This window comes from Marmota monax, unplaced genomic scaffold (genome assembly GCF_021218885.2).
Source record: "Marmota monax isolate L192 unplaced genomic scaffold, Marmota_monax_Labrador192_F-V1.1 WCK01_AAM20220418_F8-fsc00111, whole genome shotgun sequence".
Lineage (NCBI taxonomy): Eukaryota > Metazoa > Chordata > Mammalia > Rodentia > Sciuridae > Marmota > Marmota monax.
This window is the reverse complement of record NW_026695067.1, coordinates 2,732,944-2,752,221: the sequence shown is the minus strand read 5'-3', so window position 1 is coordinate 2,752,221 and position 19,278 is coordinate 2,732,944. Positions and strand designations below refer to the sequence as shown.

Sequence of the window (19,278 nt, the reverse complement as noted above, 5' to 3'; positions counted from 1 at the left end):
GCATCTTTTCCTTCTGAATGCCTTATATTTGCCTTTTATATAATGTTGACCTTGGAATCAATGCTATAGGGTTACCTTTTAATACAGATCATCTTAAAATGGATCACTTTATGTTTATTGTAAACATTTTGTGATAGAAAATTTCAAACATTTACGAAAGTAGATAGATGAATATAAAGTACCATTTACAAAAGAATCATACTTTAATACTTACCAACTTATGGGCAATCTTGTTTTATCTGTACCCCAACCACGTTCCCCATTGTTTTAAGTGAATTCCAGACATTGTTTCATTTGCAGATATTTCAGTATATAGCTCTAAAAGATAAACTTTTTCCAAAAAAATCATAACCATATACTAAAAAGGGTTCTTTAAATCTTAATGGCTAACCTCTAGCTAAGCACCATAGAGTATCAAAAGTTTAAATACTTATACATTTTGACTCCTAAATTTAAATCTCCATCCTCATTCTCTTCTTTGCAACTTAAATGTGAAACTTATCACTTGATATCTTTACTTAAAATGAGCATTTCAAATAAAACATGTCTAAGACAGAGCTTAATCCTTCTCTACATCTCTGTTCCATCCTGTCTTCCTTTCTTGGCAAATGACCCATGATCCATCCTTTTGCTCATGCTAGAAAATCAAGAGTTATCCTTGATTCTTTTCTTCCCATCTTCCCAATATCCAAAATATCAAGCCCTGTTTATTGGATGTCCAAAATATATCCCACATCTGTCTACTTCTCTCCATCTCTGCTTCTATCACCCTGGTTCATGCTTCATCTTTCACCTGGTTTACTAAAGTATTTTCCTAATCCCTTTGCCTAATCTCTTTCCCCCTTATCTCTTTAGAATATCCACCGAGCAAATCCCATTGTTTCACCACTGTGAAAGAAGTCTCTATATAATAGGATGTCTACCTACCAGTTTAACTTGTCTATTCCTTCCTTGCTCATGAATTTCTCAAAATTCTAGCTTGCTTTCTGTTCCTCAGACATGCCAAATATAACCATTCTTTAGGCCATTTTTATAAGCTGTTCTCTTTGTTTGGGATGTTTCCTTCAGATCTTTGCATGGTTGGTTCCTTGTCATTCAGCCTTCAATTTAAATGTCACCTCCTCAGAAAATTATTCACTGACCGTCCAATCTAAAAATAACTCCCTCATCCTGTCACTGTCACATAATCCTTTATATTATTTTAGATTTATCCACATCTTCATAATTTTCAAAACTACTTCTTCATTTCATTCTTTTCTTTCCTTCTTCCAGTAATTACAATTATTTATTTGCATATTAATTCAATTTTCAGACATAATTTCTGTGACCAAATTATGATGTTGGATGTTAGAATATGTGAAACACAAGTTGCCCAGTTTAGGCACTTAGTTTCACCCTTATAGAAATAATGTTTTCACAATTAATAGGCAAAATCTTTTACCAAACACATACATATACTTAAAATTTTAGTTCAAACAAAATTCTTTTCTGATGAGAAAAAAAAATCTAATCTAGTGATTAAGATAATAACATTCCAGCCAAAGTAGAGAATACCATTTGTCACCTGAATGGTATCTTGGTCTTCAGATGACCTTTCTAACTCTACCTCCTCTGAACATCATGCTCATACTATCATGTACTCTGGGATTCCATGTAAGTCAGATTCCTTTAAGATTCACAGAACCATCTTAGGAATTCTGTCCAAATTCCAACCAGTTTCTGATTTGGACAGGTAGGTTGGATTTGGCATACCTTTGCTCCCTTTGGAATGAATAACTGTATAAACTTTCCTTTACACCTCCAAGGCCTTCTTGATCTTCTCAGAGACTTAAGGCTAAACTGTGTCTCAGTAATCCAGGAATCAGCCCTGGGAGCATTTTAATTTACTCCAGAGTTCAAGGGTACAGACCAGAGTTGGCTAACTATAGTTGGTTGGCTAAATCCAAATTGATATCTGTTTTTATAAATGATAAAGTATTGGAAAACAACCACACTCATCTTTCACATGTTGTTTGTGACTGTTTTGCATTATAATGATAAGGTAGAGTAGTTGCAATATAGGCCATACATCCCACAAAGCCTAAAATGTTTACCTTTACAGAAAAAGTTTGCTGACCCTTGGACTAAGCTCTAATGTCAGATTTGTCTGTGGTTGTCAGCTATGCTAGCAGTCTATAGACATTCCAGCCAAACTCTAGAAAGATTTGGAACTCACTGAAGTAACTGGAGCCTGGGTCTCATAATACACATGTGTGTATACATAATATACACAGAGTATGGAAAAAAAATCTAAACACTCATTAGACCATGGTAAAATGTGCTTTCTTTCTCTCTAGAAAATTCAATTGGAAGTTTTGTTTTAATATTATGCTTCACTTGTTATTGTGTTATTTCTACTTCTTACTGAGAGAATGCTCTCAAAGTCATCTCTTCAAATTTAGGACAATTGTGGCCCCTAAAGATCAAATTCCTCCTTCTCATAAAGGAAAAATTATGGGAGACAGATAATAGCCTCCAAGTGGCTACTTGCTCTCCTGAGCAGATGTTCTTTTGCTCTAAAGAAACTTCTGGACTATCAGCATGCATAAAGATTATACCTACATTTGTTGGACATATTTTTCCTAGAACTAGATTACATCTTTGCTATTGAATTTTTAAATAATCTTGTTGTAGAGGAAACTGATAATTATCTTACTTCATCGTAATTACAGAGTGATACAGAATGGTTAAGAGTACTTGCGCCATGATGGGTATGGTCTTCAAACAGCTTTATGTTTCTTTTCATCTGGGGGATGATACAGCTACAGAGAAGTAAACTGACTTGCTTAGAATCTCCTAATGAATAATCAAACTGAAAATTCCCTACTTGGGTCAGTTTTATATGCGCACTCCCTAATGAATCCGAAGTTAAATAGCAGTACTTGGGTAATTCTTACACTTTCCCACCTAGTATTTCAGAGCTGTCCTAACAGATCTGACAGTGCATCCTTCCTATTAGACAGGGAATTGAGAGAGACAGAGGATCATTAATACTCCCAGGGCCACTCTGCAAGTAGGTACAAAGCCAAATTATGACTTCAGAGGCAGTCAGGACCCCTAAGTGGTTTTTGTTGCACTATTGGTGGGGATTATTGAGTCTGTTAGTGTCTTCCAGGCCTTTGTTAAAGTCATCCTGAGCATAGGAAGGCACATCTGTGACCACTAAGAGCCATGGTGATGTGTACTGATTCATTGACCTGTCAAGTAGTCTCCAAGTACCACTGGCACAATTATTCACTCTCTTGAAAACACTTTGTGTGAATGTCCTAATTAATACCTACTCCTATAAATGTCTCTATACCCAGTTTACAGAAAAATAATGGGAGACATGGACAGAGTAACATTGGTGGCAGAGCTGAAATTAAATTTGAGTTTCTAATATCTAGGCATGTCTTCATACCTCTAGGCCATGGTCTCAGTAAGTGATCATTTAATATAACTGCAATAGAGTATTGATTAGAGTCACTGGTTGGTATTTAAAGGCTTAATTTTAGGACAAATAGTTTATTCTCATGTAGTATCTCTAGAACAATGATCTCTTAATATCAGAAAAAAGTTTCACCTAAAAAACAAAATAACATTACCTATGGCACACTGATCAGTTCTCTACCAACATCTCTAATTTTCACAGGGTGAAATAACCTTAGGAATCAACTAGCTGGCTTTTCTGTGCATCTGGTACATGATTAAAGCTCCATTCTGTATCTAGGAAGATGTCCTGTTCATCTCTCTTCCTTGTGGAAAGAGAATTCCCCAGCCCCACTCACTTGTTCCACATTGGAACCTCTTCTGATTCCTTTTTCCAATGGTAGTTCTGCTGGATGGAATGTGGATACAGATCTTGGTGACCTTCTCCAGTGCTTGCTTTCCCAAATGCCACCTAGTTTGATTTAGCCAACACCCCTTACTGGGTGCTTTCTATAGTCCTCAGTCCCCTACGTGGGTGTTCTAAAAAGGAAGAGCCCTCAAATAGTAAAGTGTCATGGATAATAGAGGATGGAATAGTCTTTGAAGACTGAGTTTGGAATAGATGGGCTTACTTGATGCTGAAAGATTGTGTCCTGGAAGGTTTGAAAAAAGGGTGAAAACATTTATGTAGTCCCATTGAGAGGCCCCTGTAGACCTTTCTGGGTGGCCATGAACATCTATGGATGCTGTGGAACAGAGGAAAAGCAGAGAAAAAGAGGCATTTCAGGAAGAGGTTCTTGGCAGAATGGTTAGAAGGTATAGGCACTGTGGTTCCTCTTATAGCAGTTTTTAGTCACAGGGGTCTGTCCTTCATACTCACCTTTGTCCTCTGTTGATAGAATAACTGAGACATTACTGCATGCTAGGACACCTACTGCTGGTATCTCAGATGTTGTTTCTTACTTTTAGAATGGTCTTCAGTCAGCCAGGACTTACAACAAAAATCACAAATGTCATGCTAGGCCCAATCCTCATTTCCTAACATTTTATGAGTGTGTATAATCTTATTCTAAGAATAAACATCAAAAGGTTATGAATGGCTCCAAAGTCTTAACTCCATTATTCCCTCTTTGTTGTTGTTGTTGTTGCCCATTATGAATTTCCCATCAGCCTATTTTAATTATTTTATTTCCCCCATTTCAGCTTATATCACTTCTGAGGAATGATGTTCCATTACTTTAAATGTTCCTGATCACTTTTCATACCTTGTTCCTTCTGTGCTTATTGCCCTTTTCACTGTGGAAGAAGGAGGCAATGAAAAATAGTTTTTTGGTGTGTAGTCCTGGGACTAGCTACATCAGAAGCTCCTGGGGCAGACAAATTCGTATTCCTTGGCCATGCTCCAGGGCTGTTAAATCTATTCCTAGAGGTGAGAGCTAAGAATTTCCATGTTAAATGAGCTTCCCAGGTAATTATGAGGTTCCTTAAATTGTGATAACCATTGTCATAATAATTTAAAATATAGACTTTAAAGTTACCCAGACCTGAGTTTGAATCTTGCTTATGCCACTTATTAACTGCATCATTTTGAACGAGTTAATTGAACTCCACTTATTGGTTTCTTCATCTATAAACTAAGAAACAGAATCTACAGCTCTTTAGAAGTCAGACTTCATTGTTCATCTGTAGTATTTGCATCTTGGCTCCACTAACTATTTGCTGCTTTATCCAAGGCAAGTGACTAAACCAGTCTAGATAATAATTTCTTCATTTGTAAAACACAGATCATTACCTGCCTAGTAGGTTGTTATAAGACTTAACTGAATGTATGTAAAGAGTTTAGAAAAAGGAAAAGGATTGACAATGTCTGGTGCCATTTTTGGTTGTCATGACTGAGGACGCAGCCAGTGGTTCCAGTGTCTAGTGAATAAAGGCAAGAAATGCTGGTAATGCCCCACTATGTGTACAGCCCTCTACAACAAAGAATAATCTGGCCCAAAATGTCTATAGTACCACTTTTGAAAAACATGACTTAGAACAGGCACATAATAAGCACTATGTAAGTTTTTACATATTACTATCGATATTATGGGAATAACAAGCCTCCCTTAGAGTGTTATTGTTAGAAGATACATGTGTAAGTACAACACCTAGCACTCAGTAAATGTAGAGTAGTGGTGGAGGTGATTATTATTAGGAAGCCAAATATTTACAAACTTTCTAAAACTGGAGCATTTTCTATTTTAAAAAAATTTGCCTTGCAATGTAAATAATGACTTTTAGTTTGTTGGTTTGGGATTTTACAAAGGAGAACACATCTATTATCATTATTACCTCATATTTCAATCTCAGATACACTCTTTTCAAAGACATTTACTTCTTTGACTTCATAATTAAGCATTTATTGAGTCTCTACAATGTACGAAGCTCGCTTTATGGCACTATGTGGTAGAAAAACACAGGCATTAGAACTGGTTAGTATCAGGTCATATCTCTACACTGTCATCTAAGTACCAGGTGATCGTAGGCTATTTATTTAACTTCTTTCAATCTCACTTTCTCGTCTGTAAAATGAGAATAATTGCATCTACTTCTTGAGGTGTTTTTGTTTTTTTTTTTTTTTTTGTGAGTTAAATGGAAAAGTGCACAACTTGTTCAGGATTGAGTAGGAATATGTTCTGAGTATTTTAGGTCCCATTCCCTTTCTACATCCATTCCTTCAAGGAGCCTGACATGGTTTTGGAGAGGTAAGTGTACTTGCACATCTCCCTGCTTCTGACTCAAAGGATAGAGGAAGGTAAAATTAAGAGTGGGAAAAGGCGTGCTGACTTGCTTCTCCAGTGCTTTGGGGCATATAGGAAAAGTTCAGGACTCCTTTTTCTCCCCCAGATTAGTCCTGTTGGTAAGGGCTGTGGCTATTTTCCTCTAAGATTTTGCTTTTTCAAGAAATGTACATTGATATTTCACCACATTCTTCAGACTGAGCCTAGGCTGAAATGGGATACTGAGGAGCTACTTCTACACCCCTCTGATTGAGAATGACAACCTCTTTTTTAAAATTAATTTATCTTTTCTGTTAATTTGCACAGATGTTATCTGACTTTGTATTTCACGGGATTTTAAAACTGTAATTTTTCTTAGTATTATAAGTATGACAGTGATTTACAGTGGCCTATATTTTTATCTACTTTACTGTCATGAAGTCTGGTACCATGAAGACATTTTTTTAATTTGCTATTCATGCCTGTTTTTTTAAAAAGTGGATCTGAGCAGTGTTAGAAAAATAGTCTATTCAAGACCTTGCACATGGCTGCCAGTCGTCCCCATGCCAAGACCAAGCCACTTCATTCACATCAGGAAGGGCTAACTTTGTTTTTCTAGACTATGTTAGACATATTACCAGGAACTCATCAGATCTCAGTTAAAGGTTAATCTTAGTTCAGGATGAAAAGTTTGATGTTTTCATTTAAAGACTACAGAAGGCTTAGTAGAAAATTGGAGATGCTTGATAGTGATCAGTGGACACAACACTTTTCTACCTGAGAATGCCAATGATTGGAAAGTTTAGGAAAACCAAGCTGATAACCTGGAAACTGAGATAGGATTAAGAAATGTCACATTGGCAGGGGGTCCCAGAGGTAGAGAGACAAAAAGAGATAGATGGGTTTTATTTTTTTTCCTCCCTTCCAATAGATTTCAGGCGGTGTGGGATTTGATAACTTTGAGCTCTTCCCTTTGTGTGTTGATATAGATCCCATTTCTACAAAGGTCCATCATTCCCAGCAACCCCAGAATATGCAGCTCAGGAGACCAGTAACAAAATCATGAAATTTTGTTTCTGATGTACTTTGGTCTGATTTTTAGGGAGAATGGAAGGTTTTAAAAGTCACATTTGCTTATTGATGGTCTTGGGCATGTATAGATAGGTGTAACTGCTGAAGAGAGCTGGCAAATGGTAATCCCCAGTGGCACGTGCCTATAATCGCAACCACTCTGAGACTGAGACAGGAAGATCACAAGATCAAAGTCAGTCTAAGCAATTTAGCAAGATCCTTTCTCAAAATAAAAAATAAAAAGACATGGGGATGTAGCTCAATGAACCCTTGGGTACCAGAAAAAAAAAAAAACTGCCCCAAGAGGCAGATATTCTGTGTAGAAATCTGCTTTCATTTACTGTCCCTTCTGAAGCTCAATCAAGGTGGGTGAATTTGAAGATAAAGTTGAACTGAAATTGTGGAAATATTTGGATGCATGAAAGTCTTTTTAATCTGTTCTAACGTGGAATTTGACTTGCCTTTTTAAAAAGTACATGCAGACGTTTAACAGAATTTTTATAAAAATCTGTCTTAAACAAATTTGCCAGGAAAAAAAAAAAAGGATGATTTCATTTGATGGTGCAATGATTAATCCTACCACCTGGGTAAGCCAAGTGAGCTTCCCACAGGAGATTGCTTCTGTAGCTTTGAATTATGTATGAATATTGCAGACTGATGAGATATAACCTTCCAAGGGATTCATTTACATAACAGACAAATCTGTAAAAATGTTACTATTTCCTTTGAACACCTTACATTCTTTCCACATGTTCATAAAGGTGTTGTCTTTGTGGAGATTATTACATGGTTTTTAAGTGTCAGGTCAGACATACCAAATTGCAATTAAAAACTGGTCATTAAAGTTGGTTGAAGAGTTTAAAGTACAGTCATCCCTCAGTATCTGCTGGGAATCAGTTCTAGAATCTCCCATGGATATCAAAATTCTTGTATGCTTGAGTCCCTTATGTAAAATAGTGTGGCATTTTACATATACCCTACCCCTAACCCTCTTGTAGACTTTAAATCATCTCTAGATTACTTATAATAATCTAATACAATGTAAATGCTATATAAATAAAATTATGTTGTTTTGTTAATGTTTTCAATCTGAGGTTGGCTGAATTCGAAGATGTGGAACACAGGGATTTAGAGGGCTTCCTGTACAGTCAAATGTATTTTGTTTTTTATTATGAAAGCAGAATGATTGCTGAGGAGCCAGGTAAAGAGGAGGCTAAGTAAGGATTTAGGGTTTAAGTCAACCTGAAAATTAAGGACCTAGATATCAACACACTGTAGTGATTGCAGACCTTCCCCTTGCATTATAGGACTTCAACTTGAATTTAAATAGCAGAGCTATAAAAGCTTTAACTTCCTCTTCGTGGGCCACTTATCACTTAATAGATCTGCTTTATAGTAATGAGGATCAAATTGTACTTACCCTGGAAAATAAATATGGTTCTTTTGGTCATTATTTTAAGACATGTGCTAAAATATAGTCTATAAGAAATTCTTATAATTTTCATTTAAAGAATTTTTTACAATCTGACCCATGGATGAAATGTGTTCTCCATTTCTGCTTTCTGGTGGTGTCAAGTTTGTTTAGAAGATCAAAGTAATAGGGAAACAAAACCCAATTCTGATTCCCATTTTGGTATTTTCTCCAGTACATTAAACATTTCCCAGTGAAATGGTGGTGTAACACTTTTTTAGAGATAAAGCCTGTGTCTGCTAAGTATCATTTTAGTATTTAGGTTTTTTGGGTTTATGTCTGAAGAGAAAACAAAGTCTTTGGTCAAAAATTAAATTCCTTTATAAAATTAATATCCCTAATGATAACTTAATAGTAAGACTTTACTTTCTTTTCTCTATCTACAGTTTTATACATGGGAACTAAGTCAACCTTCTGTGATGCTATTCTCACTGCTTTTTCATTTCATAGTCTTAACATGTTACCATACCTAAGTATGAATTCTCAGAACCTCTCTCTCTCCCTTTTCCTGTTATTATTCTAATTGTACATAGAGCTGTTCTTCCTTCAAGCATTAGGACACGACATATCATTATGATGCATTTTTTAAAAATTTGTACTCCTGTTGGACATTGCTGTAACTGTAAATGCAGATTAAACATTTTACCATCCATTTGCAAATCACATGATTTTATTTTTATCAACTTTTTGCATAGTTCTTTGTAGTTGACAATTACTTTAATTGGTGACTTAATATCCCAGTACATTTATTTAAAATATTTGTGTAAACACTGATCTTCATCTAGAATGTAGGCTCTGTTATCCTGATCCTCAAAGAGTTAATAAAACTAGCTTTCACTTTGCTTAGCTCCCTAGAGTAATTTGGCACGTTTCCCAGACCAAACCCCTAATGTAAAGGTCAAGGTGCAGTGGATGTTAAGGTGCAGAATTCAAACTCTTCCTATAGCCTGCCCAACTTGTAGCTCTGCAGAACACCGTGGACTCTTTGGTTCATCAAAGTTTCAGAACATGATTAACAGATTCAAGAAGACCCTGTGAAATTTTTCTTTAATGGGGAATTGTGTGAGTGAGTACAGTGGGTGAGTCTTTTATATTTCATGCTTTTTAGCATTTGTATTTTGCCAAGGCCTTCAGAGCACAGAGCTGTGTTACATACATGTGGAGCAGGCCCAGGGAATTCCTCGTAGGCTAACAGCAGCTGCTCTTTCAGGAGTTTCACAATAACTGAACTTCCTTGCAAATAGCCTATTGCTTGGGAAGAAAACAGACATGTGAGAAAGGAGTCATGACATCTGAAGATTTCACCAACCTTTTTGACAAATCCAAAGGAGAGCTTTCTTTTAGTAATAATCAGGAGGTTGGGGAAAGAATAAAAATGGTAAGAGCAAGATTGCAAAAATTAGGAACCCCAAAACAGCTTTTTAGGAAATCTCTAAAGCTGACACTAAAACTAGAAGAGAATCACTGGAGCTTTAACATTTTTCCTCTCAAAGGAGAACTGGTATTTTTAAATCACTTCATTTATTGCTTTGAAATTAGAATGGGTTTAATATTGACTTGCCCAGCAAAGAACATTTACTCTCTCCTGAAGATCCTGATAACTACTCATGATATACAGTCTTGATGCTAAGTGATGCCTGAGAATGTCTTTTTTTTAATACCTTTATTTTTTTATTTTTTTATGTGGTGCTGCGGATGGAACCCAGCGCCTCACACATGCTAGGCAAGAGCTCTACCACTGAGCCACAACCCCAGCCCCCTCTGAGAATGTCTTGAAGTGTCGCTTTGCTTTGTCTTTGCTAATGCATGGAGAGTGGAGCCCTTTGTTACCTTGATTTTATGGTGTTCCATATCATGAGATACCTGCTTTGTGTGGAGTCCTTTTAATATATATATATTTTTTAATATATATATATAAATATATATATATATTTTAATATATATATATATATTGCATATATTGTAGTTGGACACAATACTATTATTTTATTTATTTACTTTTATGTGGTGCTGAGGATCGAACCCAGTGCCTCGCACGTGCTAGGCAAGCGCTCTACCACTGAGCCACAATCCCAACCCTTTTTTGTGTTCATGACCTAAGGCAGCCCATTGAGAAAAGGCAGCCTGCTTTCCCATGTAAGGCCTCCTTTACACAGACTACCCTTGACTATAGTGGAGTGATTGCTTCTACCTCACCACTCTCCCTATGAGCTGGATTCCATAATGGAACTTCCAGTTCATTGTCTGCTGCTGGTTGTAGAGAGACCTCTGGTTCTTCCAACTTTGAAAGAAGACTTTTGAAGTTATATATCCAGCAGATTTCAAGGCTTATTTTTCTGTTCAGGCATAATTATAATTTTCATAATGAAATATTGATAAGAAGGTACTCCTTGTCCTTCAGATCTGCTCCCTTAAATATGTAGGTAATTTATGTTCTGATGATACATGGTCAACAAAGTACCTCTTTTAAAGAAACTTATAAATGTCAACATCACTCTTGCCAATGGAAAATCCAGAAGTAATATGTACTAATACATAAGATGTTTCTTTTCCTTCTTTCTCTTTGCTCACAAAGAAACAAGAATAAGAGCTAATGAGTGTGATAGTCTAGGAATATATTTTCAGAAACCCAGAAACCTTCGAAGATGCCTGATTTTGAATTTATTTTATTGACCAACCCATTGAGATTATTTTAACTGGACCAGTTTTCTGCACCAGCTTTTCATGACAGCTTGATCCTCTTGTATTCATAGCAATGGAACTGGCACAGTTCTGGCATTTGGAGAGTGGGAAGAATGGGAAGAGGTAGCTATATAAGTAAATGAGCAAGCAATGATAAGACAAGATTGGTCATACTGATTTGTGGCCAGAAGATGCTTCAGATTCATTTTAATAAATGAGCTTATCCTAGAATGCAGAACTTTCTTTTCTGTCTGCCTTTCCTGCTGCATGCATATAAGCAAAGGGTAATGTTTCTATCCTCCTAACAATAAGACCTTCCTGGCTTCAGTTTACCTACCAAAACAGTTGCTTCAACTCCTTATTTGCATAGTCTAATTTCAACTTTATCCCTGGTGCTTTATTAAGTACTTGAGTAAATACTTTAGTGTATACCATATCCTAAGTAAAGAAAATATTATAAAGTATTTGTTATTTACTATAGTATTAGCATAGTATCATATAGATAATAAATATAGTATAGTAAATAGGCTAAGTGTTTTACTACATATGTCAGTATAATTTTCTTTAACCAAATAAGTTCTGCCTCACCATTGCTACCTCCTGCCTTTAAGAATTATTCTACTCCTTGGGGCTGGGATTTTGGCTCAGTGGTAGAGCGCTCACCTCGCACATGCAAGATCCTGGTTTTGATCCTCAGCACCACATAAAAATAAATGAATAAAATAAAAATAAAGGTATTGTGTTCAACTACAACTAAAAAATAGATATTTTTTTAAAGTTATTCTATTCCTTGACTGTTATTATGGAGTTTTCTCTGAGTTTACCATATCTTCTCTACCAAACTGGATTCTCAATATGTATGAATCATGAAAAATAAAGTAATAGACAGGATGTAGCACTTTTCTGTGTATTCAAACAAGTATATTGGAGCTTATGACCCATTGTTGAGACTGTAGGACTAGTTATTTACATTTATGGGAAGTATATGTAAATTTTAACAGAACTTTTTTTTTAGAAGCAATACAATTCTTTTTAAAATTTTTATGTGGTGCTGAAGATCAAACCTGGTACCTCACACATGGGAGGCAAATGCTCTACCACTGAGCCACAACCCCAGCTCTTTTTTTTTTTTTCCTTCCCTTTTTTTTTTTTTTTTGTGGTGCTGGGGATTGAACCGAGGGCCTTGCGCATTCAGGGCAAGCACTCTACCAACTATGTCCCCAGCCCACCCCAGCTCTTAACAGAACTTTTGAGTACCAGTGTGACAGGTAGTCTGATTTGTTTCAGTCACGTGACCCATGAAGTGACAGAAGAATTTTCTCCACGGGATCCAAGAACTGTTGTTGTCAAACAAGATGTCGGGGGCCGCATCTCAGTCACAGCAGCACTGCCCACCCCTGACCTGGAAAGGGAAGAGGAAAAAGAAGACACTTCAGATCCTATGGACCTGAACCCTTGTAGTGCAACATACAGCAACTTAGGTAAGTACAAATCATATAATTTAAACTTTGCCTTTTTATGTACTAGACAAATGTTCTATTTTCAGGGAGAGATGATTTTTATTGCTCCATGGAGCAAAAGTTGGACCATTGGAGTTATAAATTTTAACTCACATCTGATGAAAAAATTAAAAAAGTTCTAGGATTTACCAGGCTTGTCTTATACACCCACTAACATGAATCCTGTGCCTTGTGCTAAAGATACTAACATGGTCCTTGCCTTGAGGCATTCACATGGGACAAAGTGAACTTATTAATGAATTTGGTATAATGTAGTAAATACAATTATAGAGATACATATAGGATATGTTTTATATTACATGGAGAAGTGTGTCAAAAGATGCCTTCCTGGAGATAATTCTTGAACTGATTTAACTGATTTAAAGGAAGAAATATTCCAACCCAGAGGCAATTATATAAGCAAAACCATAGAGATGCAAAATAGTTGGGTGCCTGTGGGTTCCACAACCATTTAATGTTGTTGAAATGTGAGGTGAAGAGTTAGATAATATAATGCCTGTCCAAAACCTTTAACATTTTGCTGTTTGTGATAGTGAACCATCAAAGGGTTTTAAACAGAGTTCTAATATGACTAGATTTGTGTTTTAAAACATCTTCTCTGCAATCTGCTCTATGTGACTGTATTCTGTGATAGCAGGAAAGCTGGTAGTGAGATACTATTGCAGAACCACAGAAAGAGATGAAAAAAGGAGGCCTCAACTGAGATAGTTGCAAAAGGAATGGTGAACAGACCTGAGGGATACTTAAGCAGTCATATATATATATATATATATATATATCATTAAACCCTGTTTGAAAACAGCTGGCATATGTCATTGAAGCATTCTTTTACCAAGTTTCTCATCTCTTTTCTTCTTTGTCTTTTTCCTCCATCAAGTTATTTTAAGGAAAAATCATTTGGAGATCAGCTAGTGTACTTGGAAGTAAGGTAGTCCTTAAGAAGGCCAAAATGTTGAACCAATATTATAGGATAAATATTCTAATATCTCCTTTTGTGAAACTCAGTCATACCAACCCATATCCTATAAGGAAAAGACTTCCATTATAAAGTTCCAGAAACCTTATATGATTTGAGAGTAGGGTAAAATATATTACAGTTTACCCAAGGTGGGTAGAACTGAGGGAGTGTTCTGGTTACCATTTTCCAGTTTGAATAGATTATTTTAGTCAAATAGCTTATTGAACTTTTCCCATTCTTTTATATTTTATGAAACATATTAAAAGATGAAAGTTTTATTGTTTTCTTACTGTATGTCCTCAGCATAATATATTAGGAATTATATTATAGATATTCTTACTATACCAAAACTTCTTTCATGATGTTCTTAGGAAAATATCGACTTCTTATTAATTGTGAGATATTTTATGGCATCTTTATTTAAATTTTCATTAACCATAATTAGTTTAAAATGATTATTTTATCTCATTGTCTTTTCAATTACAAAGACAGGTTGAAAAACTAGAGCATTATTTCCAAGAGTATTCTCAGTACCTTATATATATTATCTCATTCAATCCTCACAATTACCTAGAATTATTGTCCTCATCTTTCAGAAGTAGAAAATGAAGCGTAGAACCTTCAAGTCTCAAAACCAGTAAGGACTGAACCAAGATTGGAACCTCGTTGGTTAGAGCCACTAGACTATAATACTCTTTTTTTTTTAATTTTTTTTCACAATACCTTTATTCTATTTATTCATTTGTATGTGGTGCTGGGGACCAAACCCAAGGCCTCACACATGCTAGGCAAGCACTCTACTGCTGAGCTATAGCCCCAGCCCTAAAATACTCTTAATAAGTAAATTCACATAAAGGACTAAAGGACTGAAGGGGCTATGATGGGTTTATTTTTTTAAAGTTGTCTTTCAGACACTAAATTTAAGATTTTAAGAAACAGCCAGGCACAGTGGCACACACCTGTAATCCTAGCAGCTCGGGAGGCTGAGGCAAGAGGATCACAAGTTCAGAGCCAGCCTCCACAACTTAGGAAAACCTTGTCTCAAAATAAAAAACAAAAAATGACTAGGGATGTAGTTCAATGGTTAAGCATCCCTGGGTTCAATCCCTTTTACCAAAAATAAAAAATACAAAAGATTTAAAAAAAAAAAACAACAATTATGGTTACTTAGAGTGCAAAATTATAAGGTTATAGATACCCTACCAAAAAGGTAGTTTTCTTTCCACCTGTTGTTTTACTTTTTAAAGTATGTGATGCCCATAAAATGTTAAGTGCCTAAGTAGTTATATACTTTAACACATAGTTAGTTGCTTCTTTGAAAAGGCAATGGATAGGGTTCACTCCCTCAGTTTTACAAGCTGAGGGTTTTTTGTTTTTTAATTTGTTGTTGTTTTTCCTAAGTACTTGCCATGGCATTTGGAACTTGCCTTTTGTAATACTTTCAACAAATCATTTGCATGCAGTTTTAAACCACCCCTTTAGAGTACATTTTTATAATTTTAAAGCTCTGGTAACTTTTTAAAAAATGTATGTGTTTGGAGGAAGGGGCCACGGATATGTCTCTCTAGGATACACTCCCAATGACCCACCTCCTCCAGCCATACCCCACCTGCCTATAGTAACCACCCATTTCATTCAAACTAGGATGGACTGATTAGGTTACAGGTCTCATAATCCAGTCATTTTACCTCTGCTCATTCTTCCATTAACACAGGACCTTTGGGGTGTACCACACACTCAAACTATAACACTGAGAAAGTCCCCACCCACGTTCTACACATGGACCATCACAATGGCAGACCTTTTGCCACACCAATTGAGTCTGAAAGCCTGATTAACAGGCTTGAGATGAAGAGAAAAATAAACAGCATTTCATGAAGCCAAAAAAAAATTTTTTAATGTGTTTAAAAACTGAAAGGAATCAAAAACTTCTCATTGTAATAGCTGTAAATCCTTTCACATATTCCAGAATTGTGTCATAAAAGCCACTTTCTTTCTTTCTTTTCTACTCCTTTTTTTTAATAAGGCAGAAGATGACTAGAAAAACTAAGACTGTTTATTTCTGAAAAATTACACTGTAAAATGGGCTTAAGAAGCAGTGTGACACAGTAAGAAAAAAGGTGGGTTGGGAGGGGTCAGAGAGATTCAAGTTCATATCATAGTTGTGTCACTACCCACCTGCATGATTGTGGGCCAGCTTTTAAAATCCCTGAGCTTCAGTTTCCTCATCTGAAATGAAGAATGGTATCATCTGCTTTGTAGGATTAATAGTAAAAGTACTTGGTATATAGATATTCTTAATAATTGTGAAGCTTCTTTATTTCTCCCCCTAAATATAATCTTTCTTCTTTAAATATGTTGGATGTGCTGACCAGAAAATGTAAAATGAAGTGAAAGAGATTAAAAATGTTTACTAGATGGTGTCAAATTAATAGGACAATAAAATGTAAAACCAGAATATTGTAGGCTGCCCACACAACTGATGACTGAAGGTATGAAACACAGAACAAGCTACAGGTTGCCAGAGTGGCTAATGGTGACCAGAAAAGAGATGACAAATAGCAGCAACATACAAATAGCAGCCAGTCTCTCAATATCTACCTGTCATAGCAAAACAAAGGGACATGGTTTGGATTTGTTTTGTGCTTCCCACATTTCTTGTATAGTTCTGAAAACTAAGTTCAAATAAACAAAAAAAAAACAAAAAACTCAGTAGAATAGAACTTGAAGACCCTCCTTCAGAATCTCCCATTAGACCTTTAACTTTAACAGTCTTTTTATGCCACTGTAGTGCAACATGAGCTGTGATTGAACCATTCCCACTGAAAGCTACTGACTTAGGCAGCCATAATTTGTCTTGACCTTAGGAGTTGTACTCCAAAGCTAATTTGATGCCACTTTTCCTTTCCTTGACATAAATAAAGCAGAGTTTATTTTATTCATAATTGGATTATTAGGTTTTAGAGCTGCACTATCCAATACAATAGCTGCTAGCCACATCTGGCTATTTAAATATAAATTCATTAAAAAATAAATATAAACCAGGGCTGGCATTGTGCTTCAGTGGTAGAGTGCTTGCCTCACATGTATGAGGCACTGTGTTCAATCCTCAGCACCACATAAAAATAAATAAATAAAAGTATTGTGTCCTTCTACAACTATGAAAATATTTTAAAAATAAAAATAAAAATCAGTTCCTCAGTCTCATGGACAAAATTTAAGTGCCCAATAGCCACATGTGACTAGTAGTTACTGTACTGGACTTGGACTGTGCAGCTATAAAACACATTTCATTTGCACTGTCCCAGAAAGTTCTATCAGACAGCACTGCTTTAAAAAAATCAGTGATTTGGAAGACTTAGATGGTCTTCCATGTTACATAAAAATCGTATTGGTCCTTAGGCAACTTGACAACTCATTTTGAAGGCTGCCTCTTAAAGAGGGATGACTATACTCTGGGTAGTCGTTATATGAGATCACTGAACAAACTCTGGCCTGCAGTACCTTAGTCCTCCCCAAACTGGATTTTAGAGGGTGTCAGTCATCCAAAATAAGTTTCCAAAGAAACGATAGAATATTTTTGTCTTTATCAAAGACAAAAGTTTCAACATTTCCTCATGTTTCTTCTGTCTATCTCAAAATGTTTAGGAGAAAGATCACTTATTGTTTTTATGTGGCATATCTGACTACCTTATCAGCATGCTAAAATCAGGAGCATGTAATGAGTTCTACTCTATTGGAAATAAGTTGGTGACTTTAGCTCTCCTTCATTCACTTCATCATTAAGTACTCTCTATACATTGTTTTTTAAAATAATTTATCCAGTCTCCCTCTACTTGACAGATTTTTGTCTTGCTCCTCTTTCTGTATCCCTACAACTTAGCACATTATCTAAAACACATAGGAGGTGCTAAGAATATGTTTGAATGAATGAGCTAAAAATTACTGTTGTATTTAACTTTTTGAAGATTTCCAGATGAGGGAAATCTGACTCCCCAGGAAAATTCATGTAGGAAAATTTCAGGTCACAGTTTATATGCTCCATTAATCAGATGACTTTTTTCCTAATGAGGGACTTAATCTGTGAGTTTCCTACTTAGAGAATTATGTCCCCACAAGAAACTACCCACATTTCTCATTTTACTTATTTGAGCATGTCTTTAACACCACACCCTTCTAACTCTGAAAGAAAACACCTAACAACATTCTGTCTCCAGAAAAAAAAAAAAAAAAAAAAAAAAAAAATATATATATATATATATATATATATGAATGTCATTACACTACTGGCCTTGGTGTCATAATTATAGAATAATGTCATTATAAATGCCAGCTTTTTATAAACCATTCTGAATAGTATATTACCATTCATTCACTCAACAAGTATTTATCGAACAGACATTATTCCACACACTACGGAGTTAATTATTTGAACCAAAGAATAACTAATTGTACAGTTCTAGATTATCTGTATGTTTAAAAAAAAAAAACTGAGGTTGACATCTTTGAACATTTGTTTGAGCATTTGTTGTACTTCCTAAAATTGCAATTATTTCTATTTTAAAAGAAATCATAGACTATGTGTCTAAGTTATCTGCATTCACATTTAAAAATAGTTTCCCATATCCTGGAATTAGTTGGCAGAGGTGCAATATTCAAATTACATGAATAACTTACTCTCAAATAAATAATCTCTGTTTTTGGAGAGATTTTTATTAGTGGGACCATACAAACATGAGTCTTTCACCTGCTACACCACTGACATTCTTTAAAGTGGTCTTTCTATTTGTGTGAGGCTACATCCTGAGTGATCTTTGGAGGTCAGCTTTGTTTTATAGTTTGGTATGAAGTTGATGTCCCTCATGGCTTGCCAATTATTGATTATGTTTACTAGCACCCCAATAATGCCTAGATAGATTAAGAACATTCTTCCTAAGCTTCTGATGCTTGCTGCTAGGGGATGATACAGCAAGTGCTGGGTTCAACCAGTAGAGGCCCAATTCATTTGACAAGGCTGGTACACAATGGTAGTACATGACTTTTATATCTATAAACTGCAGTGCATATTTCCCTGTTCAAAGATGATCTTTCCTTTTCCATTCTTATCTATAGTACTTGTCTTTAAGTCCTGGGGAAAAAAGAAAGTGAAGATTAAAATTACAATTTAGGAAGATATAATCCATTTATTGGGATTTCAGTACTTTAATTTAGCAAACATTTGTTGAACACCATCTCCCTAGCACCAGTCAAAATCCTGGGAATATTGGTGCAGCCTTTGAGGATTCCTGATCTTTGGAAGGGACAGACATAGCCTGGACTCTTAGGAGTCCCTGTAATAGTTGCCATATATTTAAAAGTTGAATGAAA

At 35.6% G+C, this 19,278-nt stretch overlaps 1 protein-coding gene across 12 annotated transcripts in view; it reads left to right on the top strand.

The window, feature by feature from the left end:
• Peak1 (pseudopodium enriched atypical kinase 1) overlaps positions 1-19,278 on the top strand; it is a 273,181-nt gene that overhangs the window by 219,366 nt on the left and 34,537 nt on the right. For all 12 annotated transcript variants that reach the window (XM_046427924.2, XM_046427921.2, XM_046427922.2 and 9 more), the window contains one exon: positions 12,721-12,914. In XM_046427924.2, coding sequence (XP_046283880.1) covers positions 12,721-12,914 — 194 coding nt within the window. The remainder of the gene's footprint in view (positions 1-12,720; positions 12,915-19,278) is intronic.